The following is a 20,017-nucleotide window of genomic DNA, read 5'->3' on the forward strand; positions in this document are numbered from 1 at the left end:
ACTGCACTGGACCTCCCAGTGCATGTACCCCTAGTGTGCATGTGTGACCTTGCACTTGTATCAACTAGTGTATCTGTGGGATCTGGAAAATCAAAAATGGGTCCTTAGGCTTTGAAGGCAAGTGCCTTATCCACTAAGCCCTCTTTCTGGCCCTAAACTTTTATTTTTACTTTACAATAGGTTATACTGTTTTATAAAAGTTATTTATTTATTTGAGAGTGTATGTGTGTACCAGGGCTTCCTGCTACTGTAAACACAAACTCCAGATGTATGGGTCACTTTGTGCATATGCCTTTGTTGGGAATGAGGAATCAAACCCAGGATGTCAGGCTTTATAAGCAAGCTTCTTTAAGCACTGAGCCATCTTTCCAGCCTTCAAAAGATTATCCTCTTTTATCCCCTCATCCCTGTTCCTATTTCCCTGGGGGCCTTCCTCATTGAGGTTCCTTCATTGGATCAAGAGCAGTATGGGGTGTCCACTGTCCCTGTTCCTGCTCGGCATTGTGTTGCATACTAGCAAGACAGGAGTGAAGAGCAGTCTGGGTGGGAAAGAAAGGAAGAAGTGAGCTCATTCTTGTTTTCAGCAGCACAGGAAACTCCAGATCGTCATGCCTGTAAAGTTGGATGAGAAAAGACACTGACCTGTAGTTAGTAAACCTGCTGTCAGATCAGCAGGGCACGTGGTTATTAGCAAAGCCCGCATTGTTCCTGTATACTTGCACTGCAGATAGGGAGAAAGCAATGCTTCTCACAGAGGCGTCAGAACAAGGATGGTGCTCAGAGATAAGTTCAGTACAGCGAGTGCCAGGCTTGTACCTGCTGAATATTGCAGTTTGTGGGCTTGCCTTGTCCATGACCCTCGTGATATAAGGGTACTCACTGTTGCAGCCCTACACCTGTGTCCCAGTGCTTCCTATGAGTCCTGAGCAGGAATTGCCTGGCTGTGACCCAGATGATGGGCGAGTTGGAGTGTGGAGCTCCTGTGGTCTGTGTTGATGGGACTGAGTCATGGAAACTTAGTTGCTTGATAAAATCTCCCTTCTGTTCTTAGTTAGGAGGCCTCTGCATTAGTCCAGATTTTAATGAGAAATTGCTACAATGATGTTTGATCCCCCCCCCCCAGGATTCTTTGTTTAACATAATGGTAGAAATTAAAAGACCTTGAGGGGGAAATGCATTAGTAAAATAAAAGTGTATTGTAATTACAGTTTGACCTTGGTTTTTTTCCCTTCTACTCACATATGTCTCACAGAATTAATTATATTCTGAAGGTGCCCACACTCTTTGTGTTTGCTACTAGCTGTTTGCTACTAGAGTGACTGCATGCTCCTGTGCCCTTAGATGAAGCAGTGTGTTTGTGACTTCTAAAGATGACTAAATTGTCTAAGGCTTTTTTATGCCTTAAATTAAATTATCTTATTGTTCATACTGATACAAATCCAGCTGCACTCCAACTAGCAGGATAAATTGGTGTGTTGTCTGTAAAAACTAGCTCTTGTGTTTAAGTGAATAACAGAGAAATACAATTTGTATGCAATTAATCTAATCTGCTGAATGACAAGCCACAGGGCAATCATAGTGACTATGTAACCATGGCAGTCATTCATGGTAGGCTATGACAGGTTCTCATCTCCTTCTGGCATAATTTCAGTGTGTGGCAAAGGGATAGCCTCACAGCAGAACTGCTTATTTCTCTAGGCAACCCTCAGTTTAGTGTTTTAAACTAAAGAGATAATGTACATTAAAAAGTCTAAAGTAGACTAATGAATGCTTTGATCATTTAAATTGATACTAAAGCTAAAACAATAGTTGAAAATAAGTGTAGCAATCCCTTGTCTGTGGCCATAAAAATGTTGGCACCCATGGCTCCTTAAAGGAGACTGCAACAGCCAAGCTGTGTGCCTTCCCTTACAAGGATCAAAAGTGAGACCTGGACATTATTACAATTCTGTTTTCCTCAATATTTACCCATGGTAATAAATTTCTACAAAAAACCCCCATAAAATTAGTTAATTACTATACTGTTTTAAAAGACACTGGTAACATGGTTAGTATGGCTATAAATATTTATTAAACTATATTTTTCTGGTTGAAAAATGTTTGTGCAATATAAATTTTTTTTGTTTTTGTTTTTTGAGCTAGAGTCTCATATCCCAGGTTGACCTGGAGTTCATTATGTAGTCTCAGGCTGGCATCTAAAACTCACAGCCATCCTCCTATCTGTGACTTCCCAGTGCTAGGATTGAAGTTATGCACCACCATGCCTGGTTTATGTTTTCATTTTTTTCCCACCACTATTGCATCTCCTCTCTCCTTGGGTTAGCTTTGGAAAGTTTCACTTTTTAATAGGAAATCAATTTTGTGTTGCTATGTAATTGTCAAAAACACTTAAAAAATTTTATCTTTAAAACTTTCATTTTTATTTATTTATTTATTTGAGAGCTATAGAGAGAGAAAGAGGCAGAGAGAGAGAGAAAGAGAGAGAGAGAGAGAGAGAGAGAGAGAGAGAATGAGAATGGAGAGAGAGAGAGAAAATGGGTGTGCCAGGGCTTCCAGCCACTGTAAATGAACTCCAGATGCGTGTGCCCCCTTGTACATCTGGCTAATGTGGGTCCTGGGGAATCAAGCCTTGAACTGGGGTTCTTAGGCTTCACAGGCAAGCGCTTAACCGCTAAGTCACCTCTCCAGCCCAAACTTTTATTTTTAAAAATTAAAAAAAATACAGAGTAATGATTTTCACTGTGGCATTCTTGAGTCCTTTTGGATTTGTGACTGTGTTTTCTAGTCAGGGTTGTGTGGCCTTGACATCTTGGCATCAAAGGCAGGTGAGGCCTGTTTTGACTTAGATGAGTTTGGAAGTCTGATAAGAACAAAGTTGCCATGGGGCGTGTGGGGAATGTGGGTGTTTGGCACTCCGCTCCTAACTTACTGCTGTGAGGGCTGAGGTCGTCTCCCTCTGCCTTTCTCCCTTCGGGATGGTTGGGCTCCTTGGGGATGTGGTTTGTTTAGGTCTTGGCAGAAATGGAGGTGAGGTGGGAGCACCTACCATGCAAGGGTAGCGCATGGATCTTCTAGTCCTTCAGGCCAGTAGCTTGAAGAGGCTCCATATTCTTCGAGGGGAAACTGGAGTGCCAGTGGTGATAGTGATTGTGCTGGGCTGAAACCCATGCACTTCCATAACATGGCCTTGGTGAGGTGAAACAGCAGAGAAGTTACCACTGGGAGATGACAAATGGAGTTACAGGGTGCTTCTGAGCACCCTTTTAAAACAGTGCCATAGCTTTGGCTGGCTGTGAACATGCCATCCCCTTGCCTCAGCCTCATGAGTGTAAGGATTGCATCTGAACAGTGTTCTGCCCAGCCTCTTCAGTATTGCTTGGTGTAACTCAGTGCCTTCCTCCTCCTATTCTGCTTGCATAGTTTATTCTTGTATGAGTTGTTCCCCATTAGTGCAGAAGACCGACTGGCTGGCCATGTGGAAGAAAGCAGGCCTTGCAGTATATAGTTGCCAGGACTAATGGCAAACATAGTACAAAGTAATGAAGATACTTGGGTAGAGATACTGAGAGGAAATATGGAGACTATATCTGTAATCCAAAAATAGGTTGATCGTAAGAGATTCAGGAGCCAGAAGCAATAAAAGACAAATAGAACAGAACAAACTAAAACATGTCACATGCTAACCATTGGCAAATGATTAACTTGGAAAAGAATTATAATATGTGGCGATTCACAAGTGGTCACTATCTCTAATGTATATAGATTGTATATATAGAAATACAACAGGTACATTAAGGACAGAAGAAGTGGGGCATAGGAGGGAACAAGGCATGGTGATTCACAAGTGGTCACTATCTCTAATGTATACAGATTGTATATATTCAAATACAATAGATACATTAAGGGCAGAAGAAGTGGGGCGGGGCCGGGGGGTGGGGTGAGGGGGAAGTAGAAGGAACTAACTTTATAGCATTATGTTTGACTTTGTGGTTAATGAAGTCACAGAGCCCAGGATAAGCAAGAGTACAGAGTACAGGGCATGCTGCTGCCAGAGGCATCTGGGAAGGAGCTCTGGCTTCATTTATCTGAGCTGAACATTGTATCACAGCAATTCTGTAGAAAGCAAGTTTATAGGAGTCAAAGCACAAGACTAGGGCAAGGTGAACTGGAGATGCCAGCATTTGACTTCCTCTGGGTGTCCTTTCTGGGATATAGATGTGGGGCGGTGCTGGAGGGGAGAGGTAGCTGTGATTTGCATGAGGAAGCAGGTATCTTCATCACAGGTGGTGCCTGGGGGAGACATGAAGTGAAGATTTCTTCCTTCAGTGGCAGCTGCTGGCCCTTTGTGTGAGAGATCCTGTGTGTTGTGGTGTCTGCCTGGAGGTGGCATCTGAACTCAGCTTTTAAAAAATATTTGAGACAGAAAGGGAGGGGGGATCGAGGGAGGGAGGTGAGGAGGAAGGGAGAGAGAGAGAGAGAGAGAAAGAGAAAGCGAAGTACAGGTATTGAGAATGGGCATGCCAGAGCTTTTAGCCACATCAAGGAACCGCCTCCAGACACATGTACCACCTTGTTCATCTGGCTTTATGTGGGTACTAGGGAATTGAACTGGGTCCTTAGGCTTCGCAGCCAAGTGCCTTAACTGCTAAGCCATTTCTCCAGCCCTGAACTCAGCTTTTTTGGGAACAGAGTGTTGGTCTTAGGTGTCTCTTCTAGACTGCTGTGTGAAGTAGGGGTGCTAGGGGCACACAAACTAAGGGCTATTGGCCACATGGGTTGAACATTGAGAAGTCTTTGAAGGTTCATGTTGTTTCCACGGTGCAGGGAAGCCTCGGGTCCCAGAGGCTTTATCCATACTCACGAGTAGCAGTACACCGAGTCTCCAAGGAGTGATGTCACTTGTTTTTGTGATAGTTTAGTTTTAATTGTCTGGGAAATAGTCAAATTAGAGAGATTTCTGTCCAAAATGACATAGGAAGCAAGTTTATTAATGAGTGAGGCTCCCTGTATTTGAAGAACTTACCCATAGAATAACTTTCCAAAGTAACTTATTGACTCAAATTTCATATAAACATCATTTTTTAATACACAGTACCCTTTTGTTTTTAGTTTTTTGTGGCCTCAGATCCAACAGTTAAAACTGATCGACTATGGCATGACAAGTATACTTTGAGGAAATCAATGATTCCTTCGTTTATTACAATGGATCAATCCAGGAAGGTAGGGTTAGAAGAAATTTTTGATGTTTTATTGTTATTTATACTTGCACTATGTGACAAAATTATTTTCAGTTAGATAAGTTTTGTTCCATTATATTTATTTATTTTTCCCAAGGTAGGGCCTTATTGTCTCTAATTTGTCTTTTAAGTTCAGAGAATTCACTTGGTACTAGACCCAATGCTCTTGTTGTGCTTTTAATCAGCTAATTTGTAGTGTATCAACAATTAAATTTCATCTAAGGGTAATCACAGAATATCTTTCTTTTTAGGTTCTCTTGATAGGAAAGTCAATAAATTTCTTGCACCAGGTTTGTCATGATCAGACGCCTACTACAAAGATGATAGCTGTGACCAAGTCCGCAGACTCACCCCGGGATGGTACGGTTGTGTTAATAATGGGATGATGCTGTTGGTCGTGGGGATGATGACAGTGATAAGCTGGTGGTGATGAGAATGATACTGATGACACTGGTGATGACTGACGGTGGTGACAATCACATGATGGTGATGATCACATGAGAGTGATGGTGTGGTCATAATGATAGGCACTGCTTAATCTTTTTTGTTCCATACATGTATAGATTATCTGAATTGCTGATACCCTCACATACAGTATAGATATACATATGCAAAATATTTATTGCAGTGTCAAAGTTTAATTTCCTCTTGGTGCTAGTAGTATTGGAATAGGTTTGGTTATTTTCTTTTGCTTTGTAATTTTTTTTTGTGTGTTTTGTTTTTTTTTTCAAGGTAGGGTCTCACTCTAGCTCAGCCTGACCTGGAATTCACTATGTAGTCTCAGGGTGGCCTCGAACTTACAACTTACAATGATCCTCCTACCTCTGCCTCCCAAGAGCTGGGATTAAAGGTGTGCGCCACCATGCTCAGCTTTTTTTTTTTTTGGGGGGGGGGGGTTTCAAGGTAGAGTCTCACTCTAGCTCAGGCTGACCTGGAATTCACTCTGTAGTCTCAGGGTTGCCTTGAACTCATGGCATTCCTCCTACCTCTGCCTCCTGAGTGCTGGGATTAAAGGCGTGTGCCACCACACTTGGCTTTGCTTAGTAATTTTTATTCTTAAAATATTTTCCTTTGTGTTTTGTTTTTTTGAGGTAGGGTCTCACTGTAGCCCAGGCTGATCTGGAATTCACTATGTAGTTTCAGGATGGCCTCGAACTCATGAGGATCCTCCTATCTCTGCCTCCTGAGTCCTGGGATTAAAGATGTGCTTCACCATGCCTGGCTTTAAAATATTGTTTAAAAAAATTGATTGGCACTGTGTGTGTGTGAACCATGGTTTCTTGGTGCTACAAATGAGTGCTTAGCTGGCTGTATGTGGGTGGTTGGGTTATTGAGACTGTATTTCATTTTTTCTAATGGTAAACTGGATCTCAGTTTCAGCCAATGCATCTGCTCCTCTCTGTTCCTTTTTCTCTACTTACTGCTTGTTGCAGTCAGGCTTGCATTGCTGGCAGAAATCACCCAACCGGGCTGGAGAGATGGCTTAGTGGTTAAGTCACTTGCCTGTGAAGCCTAAGGACCAGGTTTGATTCTCCAGGTCCCACATAAGCCAGATGCACAATGGTGGCACATGCTTCTGGAGTTTGTCTGCAGTGGCTAGAGGCCCTTTCTCCCTCTCTCTGATTCTCTAACAAATAAAAATAAAATCTTGAACAAAAGAAATCATCCAACCAAGAGCAACTTTTGGGGGGAAAAAGGTTTATTTTGGTTTACAGACCCAAAGGGAAGCTCCATGATGGCAGGGAAAACAATGGTATGAGCAGAAGGTGGACATCACCTCCTGGTCAACATCAGATGGATGACAGCAACAGGAGAGTGTGCCAAGCACTGGCAAGAGGAAGTGGGTTATGACATCCATAAGCCTCAACAAAACACTGTCTCCAGGAGGTTTTAATTTCTAAATTGCCATCAGCTGGGGACCTAGCATTCAGAACACCTAAGTTTATGGGGGACACCTGAATCAAACCACCACACTGCTTGCCCTAGCCTCAGTAATTTTATATATGAGTCTCTCTTTTTTTTTTTTTTTTGGTAGTTTTTCAGTTCTGGCTTTATTTGCTATTTATTTATATCACCATCCTGATGCATTAACAAAGTTTACTTTGCATAGGGTAACATATTGGGAATGGTGTACCTATATTCTAGCTTAATGTAGAGATTTGGGAAACACCTTTTTTTGCCATGATGCCTCAGGGCAAGGTTGAATATATGTCAGGAGCTCCAAGGTCAGGCAGGTGGCTAGGTGGCTTGTGCAACCTGAGAGCTACTATTTCTCTTGCGCAAAAGGTTTCCATGCACTTTATGTATCCTCCAGGGTGTCAACTGGGAGAGATGGGATCTGAGGGTGAGTTTTTAGAAGCCTCCATATAAGAAGAAAGAAGAAGAGCCAGGCGACTATTGTGGTGTGTGGGAGTTAAGAACCTTTTTTTAAAAAAATAATTTATTTATTTATTTGACAGAGAAAGAAGGAGAGAGGGAGAGAGAATGAGCGTGCTAGGTCCTCCAGCCACCGCAAATGGACTCCAGATGCATGTGCCCCCTTGTGCATATGGCTGATATGGGTCCTGGGGAATTCAGCCTGGGTCCTTTGGCTTTGCAGGCAAATGCCTTAACCACTGAACCGTCCCTCCAGCCTGAGTTAAGAACTTTTCATAATACTTAGAGAGGACACATAAGAGATGCTGCCTTTATCAGTTACCTGCTCCTGCTTCTGCTGTGGTGGTTTAATGCTGCTCTGTAGCTATACCACTGTCTTTTGCTAGTATCGTGGAGGAAAATTCCTTTCACTACACAGATCAATGTAAACACATCCCCTGAAGCTAGGCCATAGTGAGTTCACAGAGTATGTCATTTTGCCATCATATATGCACAGCTCACCCTTCCTCAGGTGACAACACTGTTTCCACAGGACCTCATTTCTGCACCTATGCACACCGGAATGACAGTAACAGCCAGTAGAACAACTGTCCTAATTCCTCTCAGTCTGAAGGACTGTCAGTAGGTCTCTTGGGTCTTTCAGATTGGTTTATTCATGTAGTGAAAAGATACTTGAACTTGAATCAAAGTCATCACCTCTTTTTTGTTCCTGCTTACCTTGAGCGTGTATTTGACACATTTTTTCTTTGATTGGTACTCAGTTTCATAGGTCATTTGTTCATGTGTACAAGTGGATTTAATAGAATCACATGTTTTGATGTTTCTGAATGGATCTGAGCTTCACAAAAATTAGCATTAAACAAAGCTCTATCATTATTCTCTACAGTCTGTTTTCAATATGAACTGATGGAGACACCTTTTTCTTTTTGGTTTCTGCTTAGAGTTAGGCTTTTGTGTTGGCGACAGTCTGGTTCTGTTTGCTTAGGAAACCTCTAGCAATTTCCTTCAAGTTAACTCTGCTGCTATAAAGTGGCTTTATAACAACACCCTGCTCTTGTAGAGCTGTGCCACTCACGTGTGTGTGTGATACTCAGCTCTGTCCCATTATCACAGGACAATAGTGAGACTTTGTATACGTTATAGCCTATACAGTGCATTGGACTTGGGAGTGGTGCTGTCCATGGCACTCCTCCTGAGAATCCATGTGTACATGTCTGCTCTTGGTGCTTTCAGTTTTGTGTTTCAGGACTGCCTTGCCTTCGTTGGCAATGCAGCTGTGGGGATTGGGTCTGTCATTGATGTGTTGGCACTGGCCTCTACACCTGTGCCTTTCTTGTCCTTTGTTAAAATGCACCTTACATATGATGTGTGTTTTGTCCTCACAGCTGCAGATCTATTCACAGATTTAGAAAATGCATTCCAAGGGAAGATTGATGCTGCTTATTTTGAGACCAGCAAATACCTACTGGATGTTCTCAACAAAAAGTACAGCTTGCTGGACCACATGCAGGCAATGAGGCGGTACTTGCTTCTTGGTCAAGGAGACTTTATAAGACACTTGATGGATTTGCTAAAGTAAGAAACTGGAACTGTCTTGGGAAAAAAGGGATTATTTTGGTTTACAGACTTGAGGGGAAGCTCCATGATGGCAGGGGAAAATGATGGCATGAGCAGAGGGTGGACATCACCCTCTGGCCAACATAAGGTGGGCAACAGGAACAGGAGAGTGTGCTAGACACTGGCAAGGGGAGACTGGCTACAACACCCATAAGCCTGCCCCCAGCAATACACCGCCTCCAGGAGGCGCTAGTTCCCAAATCTCCATCAGCTGGAGAGACCAACATTCAGAAGACCTAAGTTTAAGGGGGTCATGTGAGTCTACTCTACAGCTGTCATCTCCTGTCAGAGGAGTGGGAGCTTCATATGTTACATGTGGTGATCCAGCAGAGATGAGCTGGTCCTTCTGGGCCCTTTGTGGCTGTGACATCCATGTCTCATTTTGATAGAAGGAAGATCTTGCCTCTCACTGGTCTCTACAGAAAATTACATTAATCCATGCTGTCCATAGGCCCAGTCTTGGGTGTATATAGCATACTTCAGTACTTAAATCTTTTTTAAAAATTTTTTATTAGTTATGTACATAGTGTATACAGTCATGTTGGTACCATCGTTGGCCTCCTCCCTGTCCTCCCCCCTCCAAAGGGACCTTTCTCGTTGGGGATTGTGGGTCGTGCATTGTGGAGTTAGTCATCAGTTATGGGTAAGAGGCAATGTCTCTGTGCATAATGTCCCAACATGTGGCTCTAACAATCTTTCCACCCCCTCTTCTGCAAATTTCCCTGAGCCATGTTGGGTTCGTTTTAGGTCTGCTTCAATGATCAGGTCTGGGGAGCCTCTGTGTCTCTGGATCTCTGGTTTGGTAGGAGTTGAGTGTTCTCTGTGTCCATCTCCTTTACCTTTGTGCTGGTACCATATTCGCCAAGAAAGCAGCACTCTTGCTCATTTCCCCAATTACTCTTGGTTTCAGCTGGGGCCCTGTTGAGGCACAATGGACTGATTTCTCTCCTCAGGATTTGCATCCATCTGTAAAATTCTCAGAGGGTGAAGTCAGCACCAGATAAATGGGATAACCATTATTCTTTTTTTTTTTTTTGACTTTTTTGTTGTTGTTTACTTATTTTATTTTTCTTTTCACAATTTTTATTAACATTTTCCATGATTATAAAAAGTATCCCATGGTAATCCCCACACTTTCCCTTTTGAAATTCCATTCTCCATCATATTACCTCCCCATCTCAATCATTGTAGCTACATATATACAATACCAACCTATTAAGTACCCTCCTCCCTTCCTTTCTCTTCCCTTGATATCTCCTTTTTAACTTACTGGCCTCTGCTACTAAGTATTTTCCTTCTCACACAGAAGCCCAATCATCTGTAGCTAGGATCCACATACGAGGGAAAACATGTGGTGCGTGGCTTTCTGGGCCTGGGTTACCTCACTTAGTATAATCCTTTCCAGATCCATCCATTTTTCTGCAAATTTTATAACTTCATTTTTCTTTACTGCTGAGTAGAACTCCATTGTTTAAATGTGCCACATCTTCATTATCTACTTATCAGTTGAGGGACATCTAGGCTGGTTCCATTTCCCAGCTATTATAAATTGAGCAGCAATAAACATGGTTGAGCATATACTTCTAAGGAAACAAGATGAGTCCTTAGGATATATGCCTAGGAGTGCTATAGCTGGGTCATATGGTAGATCAATCTTTAGCTGGATAACCATTATTCTTTTAGAGGGTATTTAATAGGTGTTGGCCTTCTTGTAGCCCACAGTTGGTGGGAGCTTGATAATGGAGAGCAGGCTCATTTTTGGATCTGGTTTTGACTTGTTTACCAGCTCCAGCTATGGGTTCTGTTCCACTGAGCAGATCCATTAGCCAAATCAAGAGCAGTTGGTTACTACCATGGCTGTGTGCCACTACTGCACTTGGATGAGTGTGATCACGTCTGGTTGTTTGCTGCTGAGTAACTTAGATCATGAGTTGCTTGGACAGATGTTGGTCATTTTCCCCCAGTCACTCATGTAGCACCTTCTGACACTAGATGTGCTGTCTGGGGACTGACTGTCTTCCAGATTCCAGCCAGGTCACTCCATGTTTTGTATCCACATCATATTGTATCTTCCGCAGTAGGGTCTTACCACTAACATTTGGTGGGTCATCAAGTTCAGTACTTAAATCTTAAGTTGAACGAAAATTAATATTTTTGAACTTTGAAGAAACATGCTTCCTAAAATCCTATTTACAGTTAAGACCCATGAAGTTTTTATAAGTAAATTTCCTGGGTTTGTTAGTCTTTTCAGTTTTTATAATTTGAACTCTTTTAATTTATGTTATTTTCAAAGTTACTTTAAAAATTCCAGTAACATTTTCTTTAATCTTTTAAAAATTTGTTAAGACCAGAACTTGTTCGGCCAGCAACAACTTTATATCAACATAACTTGACTGGAATTCTTGAAACAGCTGTTAGAGCCACCAATGCCCAGTTTGACAGCCCTGAGATCCTCAGGAGGCTGGATGTGAGGCTCTTGGAGGTATGTGATATGGCTGTAGGTAGTCCAGATATCCTTGTGTGCTGTATGTATTTTTTGTGTGGTATTGGCACAGCTATTCTGGTCAGACCTGGGAGCTGGGTGGCCTGTGTGTAGCCCTGCCCTTACTTGTTACTGGTGGCTGTAGTTAAGCTTCTCCTCAAAGCCACATTGTAGTGTGAAGGATGCATCCCACAGAGCTTTTAGACTGAAGTTGGATGATATATATGAGGCATGTCCCCAGAGCACATCCCAGGTGCTTGGTGAACAGAACCACGTTTCACAGTGAGTTGATGTGCATGGGAAGTGGTGATAACATTTATTCCCCAGAGGATCAGCATGAGTGTGGTCTTTTTGGTAGGAAGGGTTTTGTTTGGGAGTAGGGATATGAATATGAGCCCTCACTTTCCTGCTTGTGGGGTCACTAGCAGCGCCCTACTGGTTTTGTTGAAATAAAGCTTTAGAGATTTGGAACCTATTGGGAGACTGTGGGTTTTGTCATAAAAAGAGTGATGAGGTTTTTTTTTTTTTTTTTTTTTTTTGTAATTAGTTTTGAGCACACATTTTTACAGTGTTCCTGCACATTTGCAGAGCACCTGGGATGGACCCCATAGACTCCTCCTTGTGGACGCACCTGCTGAGGAGAGGGCAGCTTGCTGAGCACTTCAGAGTTTTAGGCACGTGCCTTACTTCCCACCTCTTTGAACTGTTGGCAGGGTTTTCATCAGTGAGCGCAAAGCCTCTCAGTTGTTCTCATTTTAATTGTATTGTATTCTGCCAGGTCTCTCCAGGTGACACTGGGTGGGATGTCTTTAGCCTGGATTATCACGTTGATGGACCAATTGCCACGGTAAGATCATATTTTGTACTTTTGATGTTCATAGCTACGTGGATTGCTAAACATTTTGTCATTCAGGCTTTCTTCAGTTACGCCACTGCTGGGCGTATACCCAGAGGACTCTGTCCTACTATACTTGCACATCCATGTTTTTTGCTGCTGTATTCACAGTAGCTCGGAAGTGTAATCAGCCTAGATGCCCATTAGCTGATGTCTGAATAATGAAAATGTGATACATACATTCAGTGGAGTTTTACTCAGCTGTAAAGAAAAATGAAGCTGTGAAATTTGCATGAAAATGAATGGAACTGGAAAAAAGTTGTACTAACCCAAGCTCAGAAAGACAAAGCCACTTGTCCTCTCTCATATGTGGACCCTCATTTTTAATGTTTGTATGTAGGTAAATAAGGGGATATAAGAGTGAGTATAGACTGTGAATCAAGATAGGAGACTACACCGGACATGGTAGAGCACACACCTTTAATTCCAGCCCTCGGGAGGCAGAGGTAGGGGGATCACCGTGAGCTTGAAGCCACCCTGAGACTACATGGTGAATTCCAGGTCAGCCTGGGCTAGAGTGAGACCCTACCTCGAAAAACAAAAACAAAAACCAACCAAACAAACAGAAAAAAGGCTGTGAGACAGTAACACTAGTGATGAGAAGGGAATGGGGGAAACAAGGAAAAACATATGTGAAAGTGGAAAAGAGGCTGTGTGGTGGGAGAGGCACCAAGGGAGGGGGAGAAGGAAGGAAAACAAAACAAATTTTGTTTGAAATCCAACATAATGAAACCTAATTCTTTGTGTGCTAATAAAAATAAATTTTTAAAAATCCTTATTTTGAACTTCAGAAAAAATACAAATGGCATTCTTCTCTAAGAACCTTGGATTAAAGTGATTATGACGTCTGGGATATACCCGTTGAATGAATACTTAAGCCAAGATTGTGTGTTTCAAATAATTATTAATGAAAGCTAAACTGCTCTATTATTTTAAGAAATCTTAAAAAATATCATTTGTTCTGTCATAGGTTTAGCAAGTAGTTAATAAATGGATTGTTCATTTTGCTCCATTATTCTTAGACTGTAGCAACTAATTTAGGATAATTTGAAAGGAACCATAAAGTGTGTTCTAGGGGAATCTTATTTTTACTATTTAGATGAAATTTGATATATTCAGTATTCATTTAAACTGATGAGAAAATGGCTGTCCTATTGTTCATAGTGCTTTTTACTCATGTAAAGAAAAGTACCATTTCTCTTAACACATCACAAAAGGTTGGCCAGGGGAGTCGTCTTTACGTGTGTGCAATTAAAATGCCTCTTTCTGCCTTATGTTTTCTGTCTTCAGGCTTGAGTAACTTCTCATTGACTATGATATCTCTTTGAGCTTATTTCACTCATTTTTGTATTTGGAATACTGAGGAAGAAGCTTTATATCTTTTGACTGTTGGGGAAGATATTTTGCTAAGCTTTCTTTAGCCTGGCTTCAAGCTTTCTTTAGTGTCTGTTCCAAGAGGTGAACCACATCTGTGGTGAGGAGGGTTGACAGAAGCCGCGCTCACAGATCACCTCCACAGATTCCTTAGGAAAACTGACTTTGCTCATAAGCTGCTGTATTTGACCATCACCAGATCAGAGCTTCCAGTTTAAATGCGCAGCTGCTCCTGTGCTTAATCTTTTGTCATATTCAAATTAGCCTTTTCTCCTTTGATGGATATCCTAAGTAGTTCTAAGTGTTATTATATACAACAGTGATAATTTAGCAAATCATTTAAATTAAAGACTTCATATAGTCTGCTTTGTTGGGTTGTGGACACGCTATGCTGTCTTCATTTGAAAAGTACCATCATAGGGCTCGGAGTGTGGCTGAGTGGTCGAGTACTTGCCTAGCATGGGTTCCATCCCCTGTTGGGTGGAGAAAAGAGAAGAAAGGCTCTGTGCTTGGTTAGCAGCTGTGTGTGGTCAAGGGGTGAGGAGGGCTCTCTTGCATGTCTGTTACCTGCCGGTCTGGTGTTGGCCTCTGTGTGCTTAGTACATTGTGAGCTTAATTGCCATACATACAGTCATATCTTACAATTTAGAGGTATTCAAACCAGTATTAGATTGAAATAATTTTTATCAAATTACATACAGTAGTATGTAGAAGTTACTAGAAAGGTAAAAGGACTATTTTTTGTTGTTTTTAAAATTACGTATTTTTCATTGACAACTTCCATAATTATAGACAATAAACCCCAGTAATTTCCGCTCTCCATCATATCCCCTCCCCCCTCAATCAGTCTCTTTTATTTTGATTTCACCATCTCTTTCTCCTATTATGATAGTCTTGTGTAGGCAGTGTCGGGCACTGGAAGTTCATGAACATCCAGGCCATTTTGTGTCTGGAAAAGTGCATTGTAAGGAGTCTGCCCTTCTTTGGCTCTTACATTCTTTCTCTCAGGTCTTTTGTAATGGACCCTGAGCCTTGGAAGGTGTGATAGAGATGATTTAGTACTGAGCACTCCTCTGTCTCTTCTCTGCACTATGGTACCTGATAAGGATTGTTAAATATAGTCAAGAGTGTGGAAGCAAATGATTTTTTGCGTTTTTCCTTGGTGATTTTTTGTATTACCTGTTTCTGTTCTCATTAATTGAAATCATTACTTTTTAGCAGAATTTAATTATGATGTTGCATATCTTGTAATAATCATAATTTTATCTTACATAATAGCAGTATTATTTTTGTTAATTCTGTGATGTAAGCTATCAGTGAAATTTTTGGATAGGTCCAATTTGGGAACTTGTGAAGTTTAAGACTCATGTTACTGAATAAAACACATATAGAATAATTCTGGGGTTCACCTTATTTTTGTGGGTCTTAAGCGTTCAGCTAAAATTTGTTCAGAAGTCATTGTGATGCTGTCATTGAGAGTTGATCCAGCTATACATGGTTTGGTTTGGAGGTTGTGAAGTTACGCTGTGTGGCAGGATCTTGAGGCTGGCAAGGGAGGCTGAGAATAGGTGTTTTCAGGGTTGCTCTTCTGACATCAGGCGAGATGGAAAACCTGATCATTTTTGCAGCTAACCTGTAGGGATCATCTGTTGCGTATGAGGAGGTGCAAGCTTGTTTAGCAGCTCTGACTGAATTCTACCGTAGGAAGTGAACTAATGTTGTGTAATGGAGAACGTTTTCTCGCATTGGATGCACTGGGGTGAGAATGCTGCTGTCTTCTTGCATAGTTAATATTTGAAAAAGCCATGGGTAGAATAACTTTAAAAATCAAATTATTTTAAGTGTGCTATAGGAGCAAACTACTTAATGGACCCCCTACCCTATGTATTATGGTGTACAGTGAAATATCTCATAATATATTCCTAATGTCATCTAAACTGGTCATACTTAATTTCTGTAATTGGGGTGTTGTTACTAGTGTGGACAACAAGCCATGTAGACGATACCACACCTTCATATTTTTAAAAAGGTATTTATTCATTATTTATTTATTTATGTGAGACAGAAATAGGTGGGGGGTATCAGAATGGGTACACTAGGGCCTCCAGCTACTGCAAATGAACTCCAGACACATGTGGCCCCTTGTTCATCTGGCTTACGTGGGTCCTGGGGAATCAAACTGGGATCCTTTGGCTTTCCAGGCAAATGCCTTAACCACTAAGCCATCTCTCCAGCCCTCACACCTTCACATTTGATTGTGGAATTCCTGGAAGTCATTTCTATTTGCTTATCCATCATTACTGAGTACCTTCCAGAGCTTGGCACTGAAGAGCAGTCAGAATCATGATTGCGCGGTAACCAAGATACATGGGATAGGCACACAAGGCAAGACAGAACAAATCTAGGTACTCACACTCTGAGGATTGAGAATAAAGTTCTAGGTATCTGAGGAAACTGGGGTGGGGTGTCCCTCTCTACAAGGGAATAATAGGTAGGGTTTGGGCAGGTGAGAAGATAGAATGGGCATTGTAGGGTCACATGTGGAGTAAGGCCCCAGGAAAGACATGGGCTAGTCTGAGATCCAAGGGACCAGAGAGCCCCCTTCAGAGCAGAGCCAGGCCTCATGCTTGTGCTGAGGACTTGGCCTGTCACAGAGTCGTCGTGCAGTGGCTTTGGCGGAAGGTGGACACAGTGGTAGGTGGGGTCTCCTTTGCCCTGCTGTTGGGTGGTGGATGGCCATGCACCCCACATACATATCGGAAATGTGTTTGGCCCTGTTCTGTGTCTATAAGGCACTTACTTGGACCTACCTGATGTGTACGTGTAATTGGCATCCTGTATTTTTATTTGCAAAACTTGGCCTGCGTGGGATTGGTGACAGGGTAGGAAGGCTTAGCATGGTCTCCAGCCTGTGACTGTGCCCATGGCAGCGAACAGAGGAATTCAGAAGCAGTGTGTGCATGTGACCATGACTTGAAGGACCGTCAGCAGCAAAGTTGCTCCCTCTTTGGAGTTGTTTCCACTAAGGCAGGTGCTTCTTCTGCGTGGGGCCCTCGGGACGTTGAGGCCCTACTTAGGCGGGTTTGGGCTGATTAAAGTCTGCATGAGCCATCCGCCAGTTGTGTACCTTCAGGCCTGCTTCCACTTGCAGGGCTGTGCTAAAATACCCGCATTCTGCTGTTGTGAGTCTCTCTGGCATGTAGGTAATCTGTGTGGTTGCAGTTGACATGGCACTTCTGAATGTGCTGGTTTAGTTACAGCGTGCCTATTAGACTGCGTTGGCGGTGTGTGCTTGCTGCCTATAGAGAAGGCTGGGCCCAAGCGAGGAAGGAGATGGTGTGCATAAGCCTCAGGTCCTGTCTTCTGTCCTCTTGCAGGTGTTCACTCGTGAGTGCATGAGCCACTACCTGAGGGTGTTCAACTTCCTCTGGAGGGCCAAGCGCATGGAGTACATCCTCACTGACATCCGGAAGGGACACATGTGTAACGCAAAACTCCTGAGGAACATGCCAGGTAAAGATGGTTTGCACCTGGACACACACACTCAGTCTGTTTACAGTGGAACTGACAAGGGACTCTTTTGCTTTTGAGTTTGGTTTTGTGGAAAGGCTTATTTGTAACTTTGCTTGTCTTCACCAGGTTGCTTTTTTTTTTTAGGCCATGAAGTTTCTTTTGCAATCACATTTGCTTTTGCCTAATATTCATAAGTATAGTCACCAATTTTCAAGTAAGACAAATAATAAGTCACTGATTCACTTAGTATTTTGATTATATTCTCTTTGGGAATTTCTTGAGCTTTTCTTTTGTTCATAAACCAGGTGTGGAAATGTTTCTCTTTTTACAACTTAGAACTAGAGTAAAGATGCTTAGGTGTCAGATAGTCAAGGTATGCTAATGTTGCGAATGACTTTAATGTTTAATTATATTGAAGTTAACTTCTGCTGGGCGTGGTGGCACATGCCTTTAATCCCAGCACTCGGGAGGCAGAGATAGGAGGATCACTGTGAGTCTGAGGCCACCCTGAGACTACATAGTGAATTCCAGGTCAGCCTGAGCTAGAGTGAGACCCTACCTTGAAAAACCAAAGGATAAAAAAAAGAAATGAACTCGGTCAAACCTAATATGAAAAATGTCATAAATCTCTCAAGAGCAACTTAAACGACATGTTCTTTGATTGGTAAAAGTAGTTTTTATAAATACAAGGAGCAGTTATTGAAGAAAGGAGTTCATGATTTTTTTTTTCTTTACAATGATGTAGGTTGACCCTTGAGCAGTTGCCAAAGGTTCAGACGCAATGATACCTCCAGTAGCTGTAGCCAGTGGGGACTGCCTTAGTCGGTACTGCCACCGTCACTGGCAGAGAGCAATTCTTTCCAGGGGCCTGGATTCTACTGTAGAGTCTTAAGTGGCTAGTTGGTTCTTGGGAGTTGGTTGAGAAGGCTTCTCCTGAGCCCTTAGTAATAGCTATGGGTGTGGATGTTGTCTTCAGTTGAGCTTACCTGTTTGCTACAGGGAGTGGACTTAGGTCTTGGAGAGAGAGAAGCCAGCACATTAAGGCCTTGTGACTGCCTGTATCACCATCCACTGGTTTCTTTTGTGTCCCGCTCCTCTCACTGGTGCTGCTGGTTGTGTGCTGCAAAGGGGTCATTTTTGCTTTTGGTGTGCTTGCTTTCTGGCTACTGTTGGGAGTGGGTTCTTAGCTGCCCACTTCAAAAGACAGCCCTTTGTTGTGCATAGACACCACTCCAGATTCCTCTCTGACCTCTGCGCATTGGCTGTTTGCTGGGAACCTTCTTCTGACCTGCTTTGGGCTGGCCGTGCCTGTGGTTCTGCTCTCTCACTGTGTGTAAGAGTCATCAGTGAGCGTCATGGGCTTGTACTTAGAGATAACATCCACTGTATCTTTTCACCAACTCTGGTGAAATAGATCTTTGTGTCCGTGTGTAGCTGAATTCTACAAACAGCTTCTCAAGTTTTTTCCTCGGCGTTTTTCTTGTTGCCAAAACTTCCAGATCAGTTCTTACTGCCTCAGTATCATCGTAGGTACCTATCGGTTTCTCTTTCCTCTTTATTAATATGGCTCCACCAATTTCACACTAATGTAAGTAAGATAGATACCACACATGCTTTTTGTCAGTATGATGTGGCTTTTAATATGCTAACCCAGAATGCTGGCTTAACAGGCATGACTTCAGTTTTACTTTTGTTTACTAAGTATTTATGTTTTAGTTCTGTTGTTACGTTGCAGGTTGTCCGATTGCTGTGCAGGAGAGGTGTCCAGTGTAGCCCTCCCAGTATGCACAGCTCTCACCACACAACAGTTACACAAAATTATTTTTGTCATTCAAGTAAATTAGAATTTGAAAAGAGTGTGAACACTTTTATCCTTTTTTGCTATTACTAATATTTTATGAGAGAGAGAGAGCGAGTGCAAGAGAGAATTGGCACACAAGGGCCTCCAGTCACTGCATTTGAACTCCAGTTGTGTATGCCATCTTGTGCATTGATAGCTTATGTGGGTTCTGGGGAGTTGAACCTGGGTCCTTAGGCTTTGCAGGCAAGCACCTTAAACCCTTAAGCCATCTCTCCAGCCCTGCTGTTATTACTTTTTTTTTTTTTTTAAAGTTTTTTGGTTCATTTTTTATTTATTTATTTGAGAGCGACAGATATAGAGAGAAAGACACATAGAGGGAAAGAGAGAGAATAGGCGCGCCAGGGCTTCCAGCCACTGCAAACGAACTCCAGACGCGTGCGCCCCCTTGTGCATCTGGCTAACGTGGGACCTGGGGAACCGAGCCTCGAACCGGGGTCCTTAGGCTTCACAGGCAAGCGCTTAACCGCTAAGCCATCTCTCCAGCCCTACTTTTTTTTTTTTAATTAAAAATTTTTATTAACATTTTCCATGATTATAAAATATATCCCATGGTAATTCCCTCCCTCCCCACCCCCACACTTTCCCATTTGAAATTCCATTCTCCATCATATTACCTCCCCATTACAATCATTGTAATTACGTATATACAATATCAACCTATT

General features: G+C 42.3%; 1 protein-coding gene across 2 annotated transcripts in view; it reads left to right on the forward strand.

Annotated features, from left to right (window-relative positions):
- Positions 1 to 20,017, forward strand: part of Tubgcp3 (tubulin gamma complex associated protein 3) — an 84,416-nt gene that overhangs the window by 35,612 nt on the left and 28,787 nt on the right. The window contains exons 12-17 of one of the 2 annotated variants that reach the window (XM_004663412.2): positions 5,110 to 5,220; positions 5,489 to 5,597; positions 8,999 to 9,188; positions 11,577 to 11,712; positions 12,491 to 12,559; positions 17,359 to 17,494. In XM_004663412.2, the coding sequence (XP_004663469.1) occupies positions 5,110 to 5,220; positions 5,489 to 5,597; positions 8,999 to 9,188; positions 11,577 to 11,712; positions 12,491 to 12,559; positions 17,359 to 17,494 (751 nt within the window). The remainder of the gene's footprint in view (positions 1 to 5,109; positions 5,221 to 5,488; positions 5,598 to 8,998; positions 9,189 to 11,576; positions 11,713 to 12,490; positions 12,560 to 17,358; positions 17,495 to 20,017) is intronic. The other variant, XM_045145391.1, reaches the window with a different exon arrangement.

Source organism: Jaculus jaculus, chromosome 3, assembly GCF_020740685.1.
Source record: "Jaculus jaculus isolate mJacJac1 chromosome 3, mJacJac1.mat.Y.cur, whole genome shotgun sequence".
In the NCBI taxonomy this organism is placed as follows: Eukaryota; Metazoa; Chordata; class Mammalia; order Rodentia; family Dipodidae; genus Jaculus; species Jaculus jaculus.